Below are 18,663 nucleotides of genomic sequence, written 5' to 3'. Positions count from 1 at the left end.
CGTTAGGTTTCCCGCCTGGAAGTGAGACTGTAATATCTGGGCCTCTATTAGGATCACAGGCAGAGCCACTCTCTGCCACCTCCTGCTGAGCTGGCAAGTCTCTGTCATTTCACACTAAGCTATGGCAGTGAGTCAGGGACATGTATACACACACACACACACACACACACACACACACACTGATCATCAAGGACAAAACGAAAGACTTTTCAAACATTTCCAACGCATGCCTACTTCAATATTTCTTTTGTTGGGCCTTTCGATGGTTTGTAAGCAGTTAGTTAAATTCCAAGCCTTATTCAACCATCCTGAGAGACTCTTATTGGTTAATGTGAATTAATGTAATGTGACTTATTGTGCATTCGTATGTATCGGAAAAATGTATTTCCTACTTGGAAATCTCACATGAACAAAGTCGGATGATTAAGTCAGAGTTTGTTTGAATGAAGTTTGTCAGATGAACTTGCTAAACTGCAGAGTGTCTGTGTTTGTTTGTTTTATGTCTTCTGGGTTTGATTTTCCAACAAAATACCACATGGATGCAACGCGTCCAGCAGCCGACGTGGAAGTCCTGGATGCCGGACTTTCCCACCAGCACACGAACCCCCAATTAATTGAAATCCATAGGGAAATTCTCTTCTCACTTGTCTCCCTCCACAGGGAGGTCAGAGGTCAGCAGACGGAACAGCAGCGGTTGGGATTCTTGCTCAAGGACACTTCAGCAAGGTAGATGCTTGGCGACCCTGGAGCTTGAATCTGGGTCCTCCGGTTGAACGATGGTCTCTCTAACCACTTGGCCACCCTGTGACCTACTACAAGATTAGCTCAGAACAGACTAAAACAGTTGGAACTCTTGTTATGTGCTGACCCATTTCGTGTCTTAACCCGTAGTTGAGTTTTTGGACTGGAAAACAGTGCGAAACATGCAAGCATTTCAAAGGTCCCTGTTAGAAAGTCATGATACCAGTGTTCTCCTTGTCACGACTAGTACTGCACATCAAAAGGGCTTTGGTGCTAAACAGGCACAAGAGTACGAGAAACAGTGAATAGCACTGGACAGGCGTGGATCTCTTGGGCAATGACTATCTGTGCACTGGACTGCATTGTGCCTATTGAATCCAGATGTACTGTAATGTTGTAACGCTGGAATATAATACTTTTCCAAGTGTGAAAAGTAGGGATTCGGCGAAGGGTATGTGCATAAGAAAAAGCAAAACACCTGAATCTGCTACGCAACCACCTTGGCAGAGTATAATACAATAATGCATAAGTGTTATGGGCAGGAAATCAACCCCAAAAAACTCTCCATTATAGTCAATGAGAAAGCAGTTTAGTTTATCCACTTGAGAAAAAAAACAAATGCAAAACCTCAACATAATGTGCTCAAATTATCCAACGGAGGAAACTGTAGTGAGTCAGTAAAGACCCAGGTGTTAGCTTCATCGCCATCATAACCTAGTGAGAATGCAGACTGGCATTCATGTTAATGACACACACACACACACACACACACTGGGTGGATCCAAATGAATGGGAAAGCCTAGGCACAGTGAATACTGTTTATTTTCTGTCTAGCAGTGCTATCTTTTTTCAGGACTCCTAATCAAACATGCCTAAGGCCACTGGATGGGTAAAAACACACACACACACACACACACACACACACACACACACACACACACACACACACACACACACACACACACACACAGTTTGGCAACATTTCAACTCTTCTCTCTAGCGGTGTAAGGGGAGAGAATAAGGGTTGGCTGGCGAGTCATGTACACACACAGAGAAAACGTTGGATAAACTTTAAGATAAACGTCTCAGTTTGTTTTTAATGTAAAAAGAGTGATACCCTTTCACCCAAACAAATGGTTAGCAAATTATGGCAGTTGACATTGTTGATACACATCGGAGAAAATGGCCCCGTATTTCCCAAAATGTCACCATGATGATCACACATTTTTTCATGTTTTAGAGCACAATCAGATATAAATTACAAATAAACTATGAAAAAAGCCACTTTTATCGAGACAATGATTGTGGAAAAAACTATTTTTCCCATTTCTTCTTTCTGGCACATGCGGGGGAAAATATGCCTTTTTATGAATATGTATTCTCTCTTTTTTTTTATGTCAGGAGGTGGGGCACACATTCATTTCAGACATGACAGATTAACATGTCGCTCTTCAACCGTTTAAGTGTACAGGTCACTTCCAGTGCAAAACTGTGCGATTTGGTTAGCTAAGGCGCCGGCTTCCCTTTAGAGAGTCTTATAGGTCCTCAGTGTTGTCCTCCATGTTGGGAATGTTTCTGTGCGGCTCCGTGGCGTCGCTTTTAAAGAGTCTACCAGCCACTGATCCACTTTAAAAAAAAAAAGAAAAGTCATAGTTCCTTCAGTTTTCTGCAGAGAATTAGAGTCAATTCATCTGATTCTCTGGGTTTTACACCAGTGGTGTAATAGTAGATAAGGAGACGGGATACAGCGACCCCATCACCCGTCACGGCTGTATTATGTGTCAACTGGTTGTGAGGTTGATTGGTGGGAATATCCTGTATACCCGACCTTGGCTACAGCGCTGGTTGTACTGAATGTCGATGGGGATGAGGCTCACAGCTGGGGCACACTCTTCAGCGTATCCCCTGAGAACAGGCGGGCGCGCTCTACATCTGAAGAGACGTACGCCGGCGTCGGACTCCAGCCGCACCCGTGGGCGCTGCTATACGTTTTGCGATAGCAATCGGACTTTCTTTCCGGTCAGCAGCCAGCTCCTGAGGTCCTTGATTGAGGGCAGCTTCATCTTATCTCGGTTTTTACTGTAAACATTCAGGAAGATGCCGAAGAGCACCAGAAGGCCGCCCCAGATGTACCTGAGGAAGGAGAGACGGAGAGGTTAGAGGTTTTAAAAGGGATAGATAGAAACGGAGTAGAGGGATATGATTAGAAAGAAGGGGAAGGACATTAACGCAAACGTAAAAATGTATATTTTCTGTCTCATTCTCCTGAAGCTCTTTTTGTGTATTCTTTCTCTGTGACATATTTCGTTCTTATTTATGAGAAATAAATGCATGAACATTAAAATCCACTTGTCTTAAACCCATAAACCACTAAACTGCTAACTACGGCTAATGAAAGCTAGTCGCATATTGGGGTGTAAGCATGCATTTTCCTATGCCGTTTTTGGAGAGTTTTGTGTATTTGTACTGCATAAAGGTATACAGTAGCTCAGACACTTTCAAGATAAGCTGTATGAAGGAGAGAAAAACACCTAACATGCTAATGTTAGCTTGTTAGCTATCAGTTTTCCTTTTTGACATCAAAACGCAACAGCTTCTGGCCTGTTAGCTTTTTGTGACCCTGAATCAAGTAAATTATTTTTTTTTTTTGGTTGTGTAGTTGACTGACAACAGAAACAGAAAGATATGTTTCATTGAAACTCAGAATAAGTGATGACAGACTGAGTCAAACGTCACTAGAAGTTGGCTTCTTAACATTACCGGCAATGGTGAGAACCGCTTCCCATTACCTTGAACTGTAGTTGGTTATTTCTTCCTCCCCAGACACTTGTCAAATCACAGGGAAAAAAAGTTTGTCCTTCATTTCCTTTAATATAGCACATTAGCATTGTTAGCATTGCTAACAACTGAAACCAAGGGGCACGGCTAGCTGCTAGCTTACCTCAACGTGACAAGAGTCTGATGAAGAAAAATAGCCAGCTAAAACTCAAGGTGTCTTTCTATCCATTTAAGAACTTAATGATTTATTGAACAAGACCAGACAAACATTTCTCATCTGCAAAGAGACACAAAAGAAGACTCAAATATTAATCTATTTTCTATCCTCCATATAATTGCACAGATTTTATACACCAATTTTCTATTATTCAATTTTTTTCTTCATTTGTGACCCAACATTGATAAACCGCACACTGTGCATATTATGAAAAAAAAATTTTTTGTTGTTTTTTTCATAGGTTATTGGTTTTACAATGTTATATTACCTAATTGGGGTCAATGAATAATTTGGTTTTAATTATCAATTATTGAATCAAATAAGTGCATTTTCATCAAAATTTCCCCCTGTACAGTGGGTTTCCTGTAAAGGTAAATGAGCCAGGGTTGTTGGTGTTTGGTCACATTTGAACAGCACTTTTCAGAACAGAGTTAGAAAAGTGGCACTGACAATACAATTACTAATTATAATCTCTTTTGGCTTAAAGAGTATAAACTGTAGTTAAGTGATCCCAGTCACTGTGGAGAGCAGAGAGGCTTCTCTACCAAGGAACAGTCAATCCCACACCAGCACACAGCAGCTGGAGGAGAGGGAAGCTTGGCCAGATACAAACTATTATATATTCACATTGTTTTTTGTATCTTGTGTATGTGTATGTGGAAAGTAAGGATGGAGAGAGGTGGAAAAAAACAGACCCTTTTGACAGCATAGCAGAGTTAAAGGGCGAGCAAGAGAGTCAAAGAGAGAGACAGAACAGCAGAGTCAAGGTCTGAAAATGGACTCAGGACATGAAAACCACAGTCAGGGAAGGCAAATGTAGTGTCATACGTCAAGGGGGCGGTCAGGGGTCACACTGAAACAAGAACCGAACTGCAGGAAGTCAGAAGGTGAAGATACTTACTGAAAAGTAAAAGGTTTTGCGAAGAACATGAAGGAAAGTACGATCGTCATGGCCTTTCGCCCGGTGGTCACTGCAAAGGAGGAATACACATTCATGGAAACACCATCCACACCACAGTTGTACTAGTTGTACTTTCAAAAAAAAACTTGAACAGTAGTTACAATACAATGGTAAGAGAGACAGAATGAGAGAGATGTGGCACTCAAACTGTATTTAAAGAGGTATGCTCAATGCTAAACACAAAATTGTATAACTGCACTAAGAATATTCAGGAAAGGTTTGATATTAGCTCTATAAATATTACTATAAGATTAAAATCTGATAAGATTGTGTTAATATAATAGGATGTGACATCTAATTTTGGCAACTGTAGGAACAAATGTTTCTTAATTCAGAACTATACATTGGTAATCAAATCCATACCCCATATACCCAAATAAATACCCAATTTCATCATGCAGATCATTAAAGTTTCAGCGTGGTTGACATTTTTACATCATTTATATGGATGTGATTTACAATGCTTAAATATGACAAATGGGAAAGGTTCACTGAAACCAGGAGAAGAGAAGAGAAGAGAAGAGAAGAGAAGAGAAGAGAAGAGAAGAGAAGAGAAGAGAAGAGAAGAGAAGAGAAGAGAAGAGAATCGTCTGACTGAACCATTGTTCTGACCTGTGACGGCGACCAGGGCGCCAAAGAGCTTGATCAAAGCCAGCACGAAGGAGATGCCAAAATAACCCGTAAGAGAGAAGAAGAACGCGTAACCGTATGTCTTCACTGGATGCTGGGAGGTGGGAGAGAGGATAAAACATGACTGAACACATTTTAGAAGACAACATCACTGGAATAACCATGGAAAAGCAGAGGAAGGAAAACAAATTTGTGAATTGTGAATACGCTGCTAGATCATCAAATCACCATATTGGGATATACGACAGAAGCCAAAAAGCAGCAGCTGCCTGTCATATTTGAGGAGGTTACACAGGAGCTGCACCACACAAAAAATGTCAAATATATACGATCAAATTAGTCATAATATCTGAAAAGAAGACAGGCGTTCTGCAGGCGTTTTCCAGCTGAAAGAATTATACAATGCACAAACAGCCTCCGTGATAACAGTCTGTGGGCAGCTGTGTTAAGTTCCAGGAGTTTCTATTCTTATTCTCTTTCAGGTGTACTCACCTCCGAGCAGAAGGCCACTGCTGGCCCCAGCCCGCCCACACAGAACAGGCCCGTCAGTATGTAGACAAACCCAATGGAGTACGAGTACAGCACCTGGGAACGCAGACCCATGTGACCAGTCAGTCGCATCGCACACACAGGAATATCACAGGTTTTGATTACAGAGTCAAGCAGAGCTACACATTATGTATTCACCTCAAACATTATTTCTGTGTTTTGTGCATACATCTACTGTAGTCGCCTATAAATTGAAGCTATACTGTGGTTTCAATTGGACAAACGGGATACCATTTCAGAGTTGGAGCCATTATGGAGTTTCATGGCTTTCTCCTGCACGTTTCCAATGGCGGCGTCTGCACACAGTGCCAGGGAGATGAGGAGGACACCTGTACCACACACACACACACACAATTTTTCAGAAATTTGAACACATGGGCAAACTGAACACTGAAGGCCAAGCTCTAAAGATAAAGCTGTGCTGGAGTTTGTTCCAACTGATTTCCTGCTGAGATGTATTATTTCAGGACAGTATAAAATTAACTGAACAGTGTAACAGAAGAATATCAGAACAAATGATCAACAGATCAAATGCCTTGTGTATTGATACAGATCTATTAGGGCAAGTTTCAGAGACACAGTCCTTGTCTTTCAAATGGAGATTCCTATTGTGCAATTCACACAAACAACTTGAGCAACCCGTTGCCCGAGGCCAATTCATTTTCTACGACATGAGGCAAGATGTCTGATGTTGACTTTAGCTGCCTGCGATTCCTTGTTTCTTTACGAGGAAAAGTTGGCAACAGCTAAGATTTTGGGCAAAAGCGCCTATCTGCGGCCAATCACATACTGGCATTGCTAAACGTTTCGACATCGTTGCAACACTACTGGGGTGACACCTGCCTATCAGCTACCACAAATTGACCATGGGAATGTAGCGAGATGATGTGGTTGCTTGTTGTTTGAATGCAGAGTTAGTATTACTCCATTTCTGTGGAACCTCTGCACAGTCTGCTGTAGGACCTTGGGAGATATTACCTGTGACATTGAAGGTGGGGGCCACTTTGCTGTCAGCTAGTGTAAACCAGATGAGTCCCAGGCTCATGCAGAGAGCAGCAGACACATCAGCCAGGTTATAGCGTTTACCTGGGAAAAACAGAGACAGCACTGAATCCTCCCCAACTGCACTTATTATCTGCGTTTCTGAAACCAGAAATCCTGCACTCCTTTTTCAAATTTTGACAAACCTTCTCAAAAGAAACAAAGTGAAAAGTTTTTAAGATTACAGTATAGCCTGAAATCTACACACTACAGTACCGGTAAAACTTCACAAACACATAAAAACCCAACCAAACTCATGCATTTCAGAGAGAGAGTCTTTCTCCTCAAGCACTGCTGCCAAAGAAAACTTCAAAAGATGACCCCCCCCCCCCTCCCCCGCTTTATAAATAAAAGCTTTTGAGGTTAGATTCAGGTAAAAATGTAACTAATAAAAAAAAAAAGTTTTCACAATGAGCAGTCTTCAACATTGAAAGTTTCAGAGGTTGGGCACGCAACAATGAAAAAAAAAAAAAGTCAAAATGAAAAAAAAAGCAAGAAAAGAAAACAACAGAGGGATGAAGGAGTCTTCCCACAACAGGCTGACGGACGGATGCCTTGAGGATGACAAGGGGACGCAGCATCAGGTTGGCCGTGGTCGGCTTTGATTCCCCGACTCGCCTTTGAAGGGCCTCACATCAGATGCAACCCCACACCCCTCCCTCCATCCATCCATCCATCCCTCCCTCCCACCCTCTTTCCCCTTTGCATCCTAAGTGAACGCAGTCTGTTTTCCGCTCGACCCCTTGAGGGACCGCGGTCCGCACATCCATCTATCCATCCATCTCTATTACAGGAGAGACGGTGGAAGGGGGGGAAAAAGTGCACAAAACCTGTCTGACGGTGAGGACACAGAGCCTTGTGAAGGCCGGGGTGAGGATGAAAGGACAGACAGAACCAAGAGCAGAGAGACAGAGAGAACCACTGACTGGGTTTTCACACCCGAAAACAACAGCCACGGATAAAAAGGAGGTACCGAAAGTTGAAAGGTGGTCGTCGCTTCAAAGGAACGATGTGCAATGACTGGAATGAGGTGTAAGACATGCTTTCTCCAAAGTCAGTCTCCTGACTCACAGATAGGGTCAACTCATTTTAAGTTCACTCAATTCAACATGTAAACTGAAACTACAGTTCCCAATAGTAATGATGGGAAATTCATATTCAGTCATTTATTTATAGATTGGATAAGAAACGTCAGCAAACAATTGACTGTTTTTGAATTTTGAAGAAAACCCACTTCCTGAATGGAGTGAATTGTTACTAAATTGACCCCAACTGTGGCATTCAAACAACTGGCTCTTCAGCTGTCTAATAAAGTGCCAGAGGGAGAAGCCATTAGGAAGAACAAATAACCGCACCTCACTTCTCTGTCTGTCATAATCCGTCCAGACAGCATCATGCAAACACAGTGGGTCAGGCACAAAGCACAAATAATTGGGGTGAATTTGGTGTCAAGTGTCTTGCTCAAGGGCACGGTGGCAGACTGGGCCGAGGTGCCTGGGAGTTTACAGTAGTTCTCCTTTAACTGGCTTCTGCACTTCCGAAAAATTCCACCCTGGGGATCAGAAGAATCCCGTTTATCCAAGTTCGTTTTTTTTGGCATTTCTACTTTGGTGGATATTACAAGGAAATACAACTCTACTCTACAGATAGATGCTTTATGAATCTCCAAGGGGGATTTTTTTATAGCAGATAAAGACCCCATCTCTCTGTGTTATTGAACAATGAACTACTTTCAATATATAGTATTATGGCTTAGGCATGCACAAAGTATTAATTGTTGATCAATCTGATACTTTAAACTGGAGAAAGTGTTTGGGTTAGCTTTCCTCTGCAATCCTAGCAAATCATACCTCCCTTCAAGAAAAATGAGGATTTGAGGAGACTGGATCAAACATTTCACTCAATCACACTGTGCTGAAAGCTTGGCCACTACGATTAAATGGTTGGTAAATAATGTTAACACAAATGCAAACAGAAACAGTTGGTGTTTAGTCTGCTCATCAGGAGAGTAAAAGCTGAATGATAACAAATGTGCTCCAACACCCAAAATCCCCATTACTCACATCACACAGTCTCCAACTACATTAAAGTAGCTCTACATGCTACTTTGTGTGCTGTGCTTTGTTTTGTTTCCTTGTATGTGTGTTTTGCATACTGATTAGTTAGATCTAGATAGGCTTATTCTCTGTACAGTCCTTTGAGACATGCTATGTGATGAAGGGCTATATAAATAAACTTTAATTCACTAGCTCGCCAGACACTTTTTTGTAAGTGAGCCCAAATACATTTGGCATTTAATAGTTTGTCAGTATGGATGTCTGTAAGGGGAGCTGACCTTGTATGAACACTCCTCCGATCATGACGGGGATGAGTTTACAGCACTTGAAGATGACCTGTGTGGGGTAGTTCAAGTAACCCAGAGAGGTATTGGACAGGCCCATGGTCCCCACTGTCAGAAATGCTATGATCATATAGGTCTTCCCCGGTATCCTGAAAAGACATGGGGAAAACAATTAAGTAGCTGAGAAATAGTTTTCCATGTTGAAGAGCTGTGTTGCACAGAAAAAGTTGTTATGCCCATCATTGATTCTTAGATCCAGAAAAACATCAACTATACTGTATACTATATGGATGCTCATGTGCATATCCATTTTTGAGAACTACCATCTTTACCTGCGATTAACAGTATCAAAAAGTACTTAAATGTTATCACAGTGCATGTGAGGTAGGGCATAGATGCAAACAAGTAACAATGACAAAGTTGCATCAATAAAAAAAGAACAAAGAATAAATCATGTGGGATAATCAGATCATGTTGTTAGCAGTACCTTCTGCGTTTGTCCTGTGTGAGCTGCAGTTCCACCAGTCCAAACATGGAGTAGAAGCCAAACTGGACCAAGGTGAGGTACCAACCAAAAGGCTTGAAACCTTCCACAGAAAATATCAGCTCCTGGGGTGGAGGAGAAGCACAGATAAAGAAACAGGCAGGCACTGATAGGCTCTTGATGCCTATGTTGTGAAATACAAACAACTTCAACTTACTATTTTAAGATATTTTACTGTCTGTGTGTGTGCATCTCTCAGATTGTGTTTTTCTGAGTCACCAGCTATACCTGCAGGTATCCATAGATGAGGTAAAAGAGGAAGACTCCGGCCACGCAGATGAAGAACTGCGTGGGGGCACTGAAGCTGCTCAGGTTGATGCCCAGGACCCTCAGCTCCTCCACAGACTTAATGTGGGGGGACATCACCTCCGTGGACGAGGGGATGGAGATTGAAATGTGCTTCCGCGAGCTGTTGTAGCCCATCAGACCAAACTTGGCACTCATTGTGTCCGGGCCTGCTGGGGGCTGAGGAGGAGTAAGGACAAAATTTGTAAATCGTTATTACTGATTGTTCAGGTTTTCATTATTGGAAACACGACTCCTATTCCTTCTAAAAGATGATTGTTGTTGTCCTACTTTGTTCTTTTTTTGTGTCGTGGATCACATTCCACATTCTTTATTACATTCAGGGTGTGGAGTTGGCGGTGAAAGGAGTGTTGTCATAATTACAACATGCGGGTAATACCATTACCTCTTGATATGAGGGGAAATGTGAGGGAAAACAATCATTTACTGGCCCACTATACTCCTTGTCTAATCTGAACAAACTGTATTATTCCAGGATCACAAGCATTTCATCCCATTGAACATCCACCAAACGGTAGGCTGTGGATTTGTCATGGGAATGATGTCTAAGATCTCAAACATTAACTAAGTGTGAATAAATACTGAATGAACTGTGATGGCATGCACACAGCAGGACAAAGTAGGAGCTATAGGATCAAATTCCAAGCTTATCCCTGTAACTTAGCTGTTCACTTGTGAGTATCAAAGAATAAGTTATTTTCATTGATGTGCTTTTAGCGAAGAGAATTGCTAAGCAGCTCCGAGCTTGTTAGAGACAAAGCTCATAATTAGCTTGTTATGAAGCTAGTAAAGCTATTAGTATGATAGCTTAGTAACGTTAGCTAGGCTACATGAAGCTGCAGGCTAACGAATTAAACAGAAGATGGCATTTGATTAGTTTACAAAGACTAAGGCATCTAAAGACCGGTCATCATCTATACAATTAGCGGCAGCTTATGAGGCGATTACAAATGTTATCATTGGCTTTGCTTTCCAAGCCAAGTTATCTGCTACCAAGCAAGCTAGCAAGGCTACCTTCAACAACACTTCCGGGTTCCTTTACGTCAGCTTATCCTCTTCTCTAGAGGCGATCCCGGTTAATATCATTTCCCTGTAGGGGACGGCTTCATCTAGCGCACAATTCAGACGTTTTCATCTTTTCTTGACCGATGACAAACACAAAGAAGCACATTGAGAAGCTTGCTAGCTTGCAACCTGACTGCACTTACGGCTTGCTGCAGTGGCAGCAGCCAACAACTTCCGCTCCGCCTCGACCTCTGACCTGTGTAGCCATTGGTCGAGTGAGCCACGCACTGTAGCAGGTGAATAACTTCACACACTGCACTCTTTAACTTTTACAAGCCCCGTTAATAACCCCCAACTTGTTTGTTCATTCTTCATAGTTATGAAATTACTTTTCTTTAGTCCCGCCAGAGTAGTGTAGATGAGGTCGGCTGTCTGTCTAGCGCGTGCATTAAGATGGTGCATGGTTTTAGTTTCTAAGAAGTAAAACGGCATGCAGGCTCCAGTCTTACCTCGGCTGAAGGGTCCATCTTGAGTTTACTGAGTCGTCAGATGGCAAGAAAATGAGGAATATTATTTTTAGTTACATAATGCTCCATACGGTAAGTTTCAGTAGCTGCTGTCCTCCACAGCACGTGTGCGGATGCAAATTCTGCTGGTCAGTCCGGTTTAGCAACATTTTAGAAAGTCCAAACACAGAGAACAGAGAAGTTATCAACTAAGAAAGACTCACTTCAGGCTACATTTCGTCCACATAGAGACTTAATGGGGAATAGCAGTTAATTTATGAAGTCATATCCCATTCCAGTGGTCCAGTTAATATTGTGAACTTGAGAAACTCCCTCCCAAAGCCTGAAACTAGACAATATTAGACTTGAACATGTCATTTCACTAAGATGTAAAAGCTGGAGGTGCTCCATTGACAATAAACGGGGCCCTCACTTTGTGAACTCACAGAATTACCTTTATGTTTGAAGGAATAGGCCAGAGTCAAATTTTCTCTCAGTCCAATGAACCATAAACAAAGTAGTAATGAGGTGAACATTCTACCCACTGTTTGATGCATTTGTTAAAAAGGTTTCCCTGTCTTTTCTAGCCAATATGAATCTTTAAATTCATGGTATAGGTCTAAATTATAGTAAGACCTTTGAACTATGAAAATAAGGTGTTTTCAAGACAAAACAAAACATACATTTACACTATTCTGAAAATATATTTGAGAGTTGATAGAGTTGATCGCTACATCACCTGACTAACAACAACAGCAACAATAATAAAAGTAAACACATTAAATAAAACAGTAAATAAAATAGAAATGAATGCCAATCAAAAAAAATACATACAATGTAAGATTGGGAAATAAAATAATAATGTAATAATCTAGATATTGTGGGCAGGTACACACTGCAGGGCAGCTCTGTACTCTACAGCTCATATTATGATTTTCAGTTATCCACCTCCACTCCTCCCTCTGTCCCCTCCTTCTCCCTCCTCTCCCCTAAGCCTGACTGTATCCTTCATCTCCTCCTTCCCTCCTTTCTATTCCTCTGTCACTCCCATCCTCCCTCTCCCCCCCTCCTCTCTCCATCTCTCTCCCTTCCACCCTTCTCCCTCCTGCCTTCTTGTCCATTTCTCCCCCTTTTTTTCCTCCCCTTTACTTGCGGTTGTTTCAATCTTCCCCTCTAAATCCTTATTGTATTACTCTCTCCTCTCCCTTCTTCCATTCCTGCTCTCTCTCCCATCCAATCTCATATTCCTATGTTGCCCTCTCTCTCTCTCTCTCTCTCTCTCTCTCTCTCTCTCTCTCTCTCTCTCTCTCTCTCTCTTTCTCTTCCCCAGCAGAAGGCATGAAACTCTCTTTTGCTACTTCATTCCCCCCCTCCCTCCTCTATCCTTCCTGTCTCCCTGCCGTCCAATCTCAAATCCCTCCCTCTGCCTGCCCTCTTTCTCCCTCTCCCTCCCTCTCTCTCCCTGTCTCTCCCTGTCCTCCTTCCCCAGCCAGAGGTTAATACACTCCAGGATGGCATTATTTCCTCCCCGGCCCTCCGACAATATAAAAATTCAGAATGGACAGCTCAATCCCTCTTCCATCTCAGATTTGATTGTAATGGTATTGCCTCCTGTCCCTGGGAGGCCCCTGCCGCCTCGCCAACCCGGCCTTTATGACACTAAATGGCCGGGCTACAATTTTTCCATCTATTCAAAAAATTCTGTTAATAACTCATTTGGAATGAGACGTCTGCACTCCCTGGGCCGTCTGCGGCCGGGTCCCTCACCCCTCTGCTCACAGGGGTCACCATATACGGAATAAGATGCAGGGCTGAATCGCAAATGGAAAGGGTTAATTAATCTCTCTGAATTTACAGTCCCCTTCCCCCATTCCCCTTGCACTCCAATTGACAGTCCCAAAGAGACACAAATGTCATATTTACAACCTCGCATGGAGAAAGTATTCAGCAATGCACAGTAGCCTGGCACAGGCGCAGGCCCGTCCGACCACTCTCCCCTCTCCCCCGTCCAACTTTACAAGTGTACCCATTCATCACGCGTGATGGATTTATGTAATAAAACCCATTTCCTTTCCCCATAAGATCCTATTAAATAATAAAATAATTATTTATTGATTATTCAAAAAGGTACATATGCGCGGGTAATGGCTTTGCACCACACCACTGGACCTGCAATAAATAAAGCAGGCGGAGAGAACGAGGGAGAGAGACAGAGAGGAATAAAGCCGAGAGAGAGAGAGAGAAATGAGGGGGAATGAAATGACTTTTGAACCAGTGAAATCTGGATCCAATATGGCCTCTTGCAGCGCGGATCAGGAAGGACATTATTCAATCTTCAGGAGGCTCATATGGGAGCAGGACCTATGAATGGTTTTGATATACTATATACTATATGGACCGCAGAAATTAAAATGCACTGCAGGGTCAGTGTCCTGCGCAAACCCTGTATCTCTGATTTTCCCATTTAATTACATGCATGTAATGTAATTGACAGCAGTCATCCTTGGACCACAGTATCTGCCTTTTTTATGGGAATGATATGAGAGATTATATCATTTTTTCCCCCATGTAGTGTCACATAATCGCTCTTTTTATTTCAGATAGAGTTAAAAGAACATCCACTGATATGTTTTTGAATGACCAACTAAGGCTATAGTATAGCTATAGCTGTAGTATACACTGAGCACCTGGTAAAGCATTAGGCTACATGGCAGTGCTAGTAGTTTTAACAGGATTTTGAACACTAGCAGTGCTATAGCTGCCATTTCCATACCTTCCTCATTAAGCTCCATTCAAATTCTGGCTAGGTGCACAGGTGAGACTCAGAACAAAACATTAGACTAACAAGTAACATTTTATTCATTAACAAATTTGCAATCCTGATTGTTTTGCATTAAGGTTGTCTGTGAGGGAAGAGGCCTGTTTGGGTTTCAATGCACTGTCCCGCAGTCTACTAGTGATGACCTTTTTTGTTCTTCCTTTTTTGAGTTTAAACACACAGACACTCCCTCTTGTAAAGATCCGTCAGATTATTTATTTGCCATCACCATCATGAAAGTCCTTCCCCAGCGGTGGATCATTTCAAAAAGAGACACTTTAATGTCAGCCAGATATTACACTGAGGGTTTCTTAATAACCCATTTGTGTTTGCTCTTATCCCCGGCTAAAGTGCACTCGCTCTCCGTTGTCTTCTTCCTGGGCTTGTCTCAAGCCTCCTGCATGCTACGGAAAACAGATGCTATCTCGGCTATATTACTTCTCAAAGCACTCATATCCTCTCCCATGTTATTTTCTTTGATCTGCTAGACTTGCTGCTCTCACATTTTTCTTCTCCCCCCCCCCTCCTCCTCCTCTCTCTTCTCTCTCTCTCCACCCACTCCTCTGCCAGTGACCAGAGAGAGAGAGAGAGAGAGAGAGAGAGAGAGAGAGAGAGAGAGAGAGAGAGAGAGAGAGAGAGAGAGAGGGGACTGGGCAGACTGGTGGCTGTGGACGCTTGGAATTCACCTCATCTGTTCTCCGTCATCAGAGGGCAAGAGGTGCATGGTGGGTCAGACCTCTGAGATTCTCCATTTAATATGCCTTTACCATCAGAGGAGCGCTTCATATCGGGGTCGGGGGTCAATTCACGTTCAATATACTCAATTCAGATTGTTAAGTGAAATTGCAGTTGACATCATTGAGGCTTTATTTCTTAATATATTGATCATAAGAACCTTTTGCTGGTAAAAGATTTCCAGTTTTGCAATTAAACAAAATCCTCTTCCTGAATTTTAGCTCAACCCTTTTTTGTTTTTCAAGAGTGAGAAGGATTATTTGGAGTTATTTTGTCAGCGGTATTAATATTCTGAGAATCCAGTGTGTGTGATACTGAAGCTTTTTTCTGACCACTACCAAAGCAAGTCCAGACAGTGAAGCTTCACATATCATATCAGGAGTTTGACAGCTAATTAAATGATGATATATCTTGCTGACACCTGAGCCATTCATCAGATCACTATATAGTCGCTTACATGACTACAGTTTAGGAACTGAGCTTCCTTGCCATAAATTCTGTCTTGCATGTAAAAAGTTTCTTAGAATAGGAATTCTGATTTAGTGTCACTGATCAGATCATAAAGCGTTATCGCTGCTGATGCAGAAAAACACTCAAACTCTACTATTGATGATTTTCATGTTTTTACTTGAACTTATCATTTACATGCTCCCTTAGAGGTAGAGCTGTTTTCATGGCCCTAGAGCCCAAGATATGTATTCAAAAACCCATTTTATTGTTTTATGAATGCATGAGCGGTTATTTGAAAATAGGTATGTGTTTCTTAATTCTGGAGTAGTTGACTTTTTAGGACAAACACGGTTTTTGTCTGACAGCAGCGATATTAACTTTACCATGAACTAAGAGGCGAACCAGCCTCTCAGCAGCACTGCTGGACAAATGTACCCAATGCATATGTTGCACATACTTTACGACACTTAAAACACACTCTAACATGAGCATACACGCATATTGACACACACATACAAACACGTACACACACGGGTCATGAGCAGTCCTGACTGGATGGATGGGTGGCACTGAAGACGGGCGCAGGAGAGCGAGGAGTCTTTGGCCTTCTTGCGAGCAGCCAGGAGGGGGAAGCATCCCTCTTTGCAAGTGTGCTCAAAAGAAAGGGAAAGAAAAAGTAATTAAACAAACAATTTGCCAGGAATGGTGAGTCTGCTTATCCAATCTTCCATACTCGCATTTGCTCTAATACATACAGACAGAAAATGGAAAAAAAAAAAAAGAGATTGTTTGTTGTCTCCTCAGAGTGATGGTAAATGACACACATGTTTCATTGCCCATTCATTTAACCTGCGCTGTGCTTATGAAGAGAAAGGGATTGGGAAACAAATTACGTAGTGTCATTTAATTAGGAGTTTTGCTGTGAGCAATAATCCTGTTTTTTCCCATAACCTTTAACTACTTAATGGATTTGAGAAGCTATTACCTTTCAAGATTTCTGTTTTTAATTATTTGGAGTATTGTCACAGATATGAAATGTCAATCACACACTGGGATTATTGCTGCGCTTTATGTCTCTGAATGTTATTTACTCATGGATTGAAGCTGGAGGAGCTGTTTCCGTTGACATGTTTGCGAAAACAAAGTAACAATGTAATACGCAAAAGTCTGCACTCTGACCTACTTGGCTTTTCACATTCATTTACCCCTTGTGCACCCATTCACTTCAGCTACAGCCTCATCTTAAATCCATGAGAGGCACTTAACCATTTACATAGATATTAACATTATGTTAATGATAGCAACATCCCTTGGTAAATCTCAGAGTAAACATTAGAGCATTAGACATATTAGTAATATGTCTAAGCAAATATGTCATATAGATTAATAATAATGAATCACAGTTTTAATATGTAAACAAAAACTAATTTTATATTAACCTTTTTCTTCCTATGGCATTTGCATATGCTTTACTTAAGTGTGCATGGGTATATATGTGTGTGTATGTGCATGCAGTGTATATATATATATGTGTGTGTGTGTGTGTGTGTGTGTTTGGCTAACACTGCAGCAGAGGAGTTGCCTCTCACCCTGATCACGTTTAGGCGACGGCGTTCAAGTGGCAGACAGAGAGAGTTTGTTTGGTTTCCCCCGGAGGACATCGCAGTTCTCTGCCAGCAGACCAGCCCATGTGCTGTGACATCAGGGCCCGACTGTATATATGAATACGGCCTTAAATATATGAGCCATGTGAGGGTACGCTTGATTTATTTTGCCAGACACTCACAGGGCCATAAGGCCGCGTGTCCCGGTCTTAAATCAGCGCTGCTCTCATGACAGTGCGCTGGAAAACATTTGATATATATTTTGAATCCTAAAGTGGATTAAAAAATAAAAGGAGAAACCCGAGAAGCACCTGGTGTAGCCTGTCTGGAAGTTGACGCTTCCACTTTTGAGGCTGCGCAAATGTCTCGGAGGATAAATCGAGCGCACCTCGAGCGCTTCAAATATTCAAAAAACCATATTCAAATAGATGTTTTCACCCAGGTTTGACACGGCTCTTAGGCTGGCATGTTGGGCTCTCAGACCCCCCATGGCACAGGGCATGTAATCATCCTGAAAGTCTCTCTGGGTGTCTGCACTCTCATAAAGCAGGAAAATGGATCGTGTGGCCCAGGAAGGGAAAATGAAAGAAAAGGAGAATGAAATTACAGACCTGGCTGACTGCACAAATCATGCATATCATGTTTTATGGCTTGCCAGAAGAATTCAACACCTGTGGATCACCGTAGCTATAATTGTACATGAACGCACCAGTATGGGGGTGGGAGGGGAGTTGTGGTTTGTGTGTGTGTGTGTGTGTGTGTGTGTGTCTGCGCGTTTGCGAGTGTGTTTTTCTTGGCACGGCCAGGTTTTAGAAACAGAGGGGAAGATGATAAAAGAAAGTTACGGGAACGCCTGTTGTTCACTGCTTCAGTACATCCTGGGTGAGCCACCCGCAGCCCACACGGCTCGCTCACAGAGGCTTCATTTACCATTGTAATTACCCTGTTTATTTACCCTACCTGCTTTTGGTGGTAAAACGGGGCCGATTCATCAGATCAGGACAATTTGGCCTGGCTTTTTCGTTGCCATTTAGTTTAATTAAATGAGGCAATCAGTGAATCATAAATCAAGACGTGTGTGACCACTGGCTCCATTTGAACCTCTGCAAAGCTGACACACCTTGTGCTAAAACTCACAATAGACGACACGCAGGCTACTACAGCTGCTCCGCCGGAGAATTAACCTTTCCACCGGTTCTTATTTGAATATTTACAGTCCATTAATTATGCATTATCAGCCCCGATACATGGGTGATTTTTTACCTTGTACTTGTCAGCCAGAGAAGTAGATGTCATGCGATGTTATTTTGTTTTTCCAGCGCATGTCAGCTTCATTTCCTTCACTTAGTTTTTGGACAAACTTTGTTTAGAAGTACAGATGCACGGACGGGCAGAAGTATGAATTAGGGCTAAATCCAAAACAAGATGACAACATGG

General features: G+C 42.2%; 1 protein-coding gene across 1 annotated transcript; it reads right to left on the bottom strand.

Annotated features, from left to right (window-relative positions):
* Positions 1-2,146: 2,146 nt before the first annotated feature.
* Positions 2,147-11,315, bottom strand: slc35b3 (solute carrier family 35 member B3). The gene is made up of 10 exons (XM_078291376.1): positions 11,123-11,315; positions 10,031-10,267; positions 9,746-9,867; positions 9,253-9,407; positions 6,855-6,962; positions 6,108-6,205; positions 5,820-5,912; positions 5,310-5,421; positions 4,638-4,707; positions 2,147-2,874 (listed from the first exon to the last, which is right to left on the bottom strand). The coding sequence occupies exons 2-10, from the start codon at positions 10,244-10,246 to the stop codon at positions 2,724-2,726; spliced, it is 1,125 nt and encodes a 374-aa protein (XP_078147502.1). The 5' UTR covers positions 10,247-10,267; positions 11,123-11,315; the 3' UTR covers positions 2,147-2,723.
* Positions 11,316-18,663: the final 7,348 nt, after the last annotated feature.

This window comes from Centroberyx gerrardi, chromosome 22 (genome assembly GCF_048128805.1).
Source record: "Centroberyx gerrardi isolate f3 chromosome 22, fCenGer3.hap1.cur.20231027, whole genome shotgun sequence".
NCBI lineage: Eukaryota > Metazoa > Chordata > Actinopteri > Beryciformes > Berycidae > Centroberyx > Centroberyx gerrardi.
Note: the sequence above shows the minus strand (reverse complement) of the source record. Positions and strands in the feature narration are given on the sequence as shown.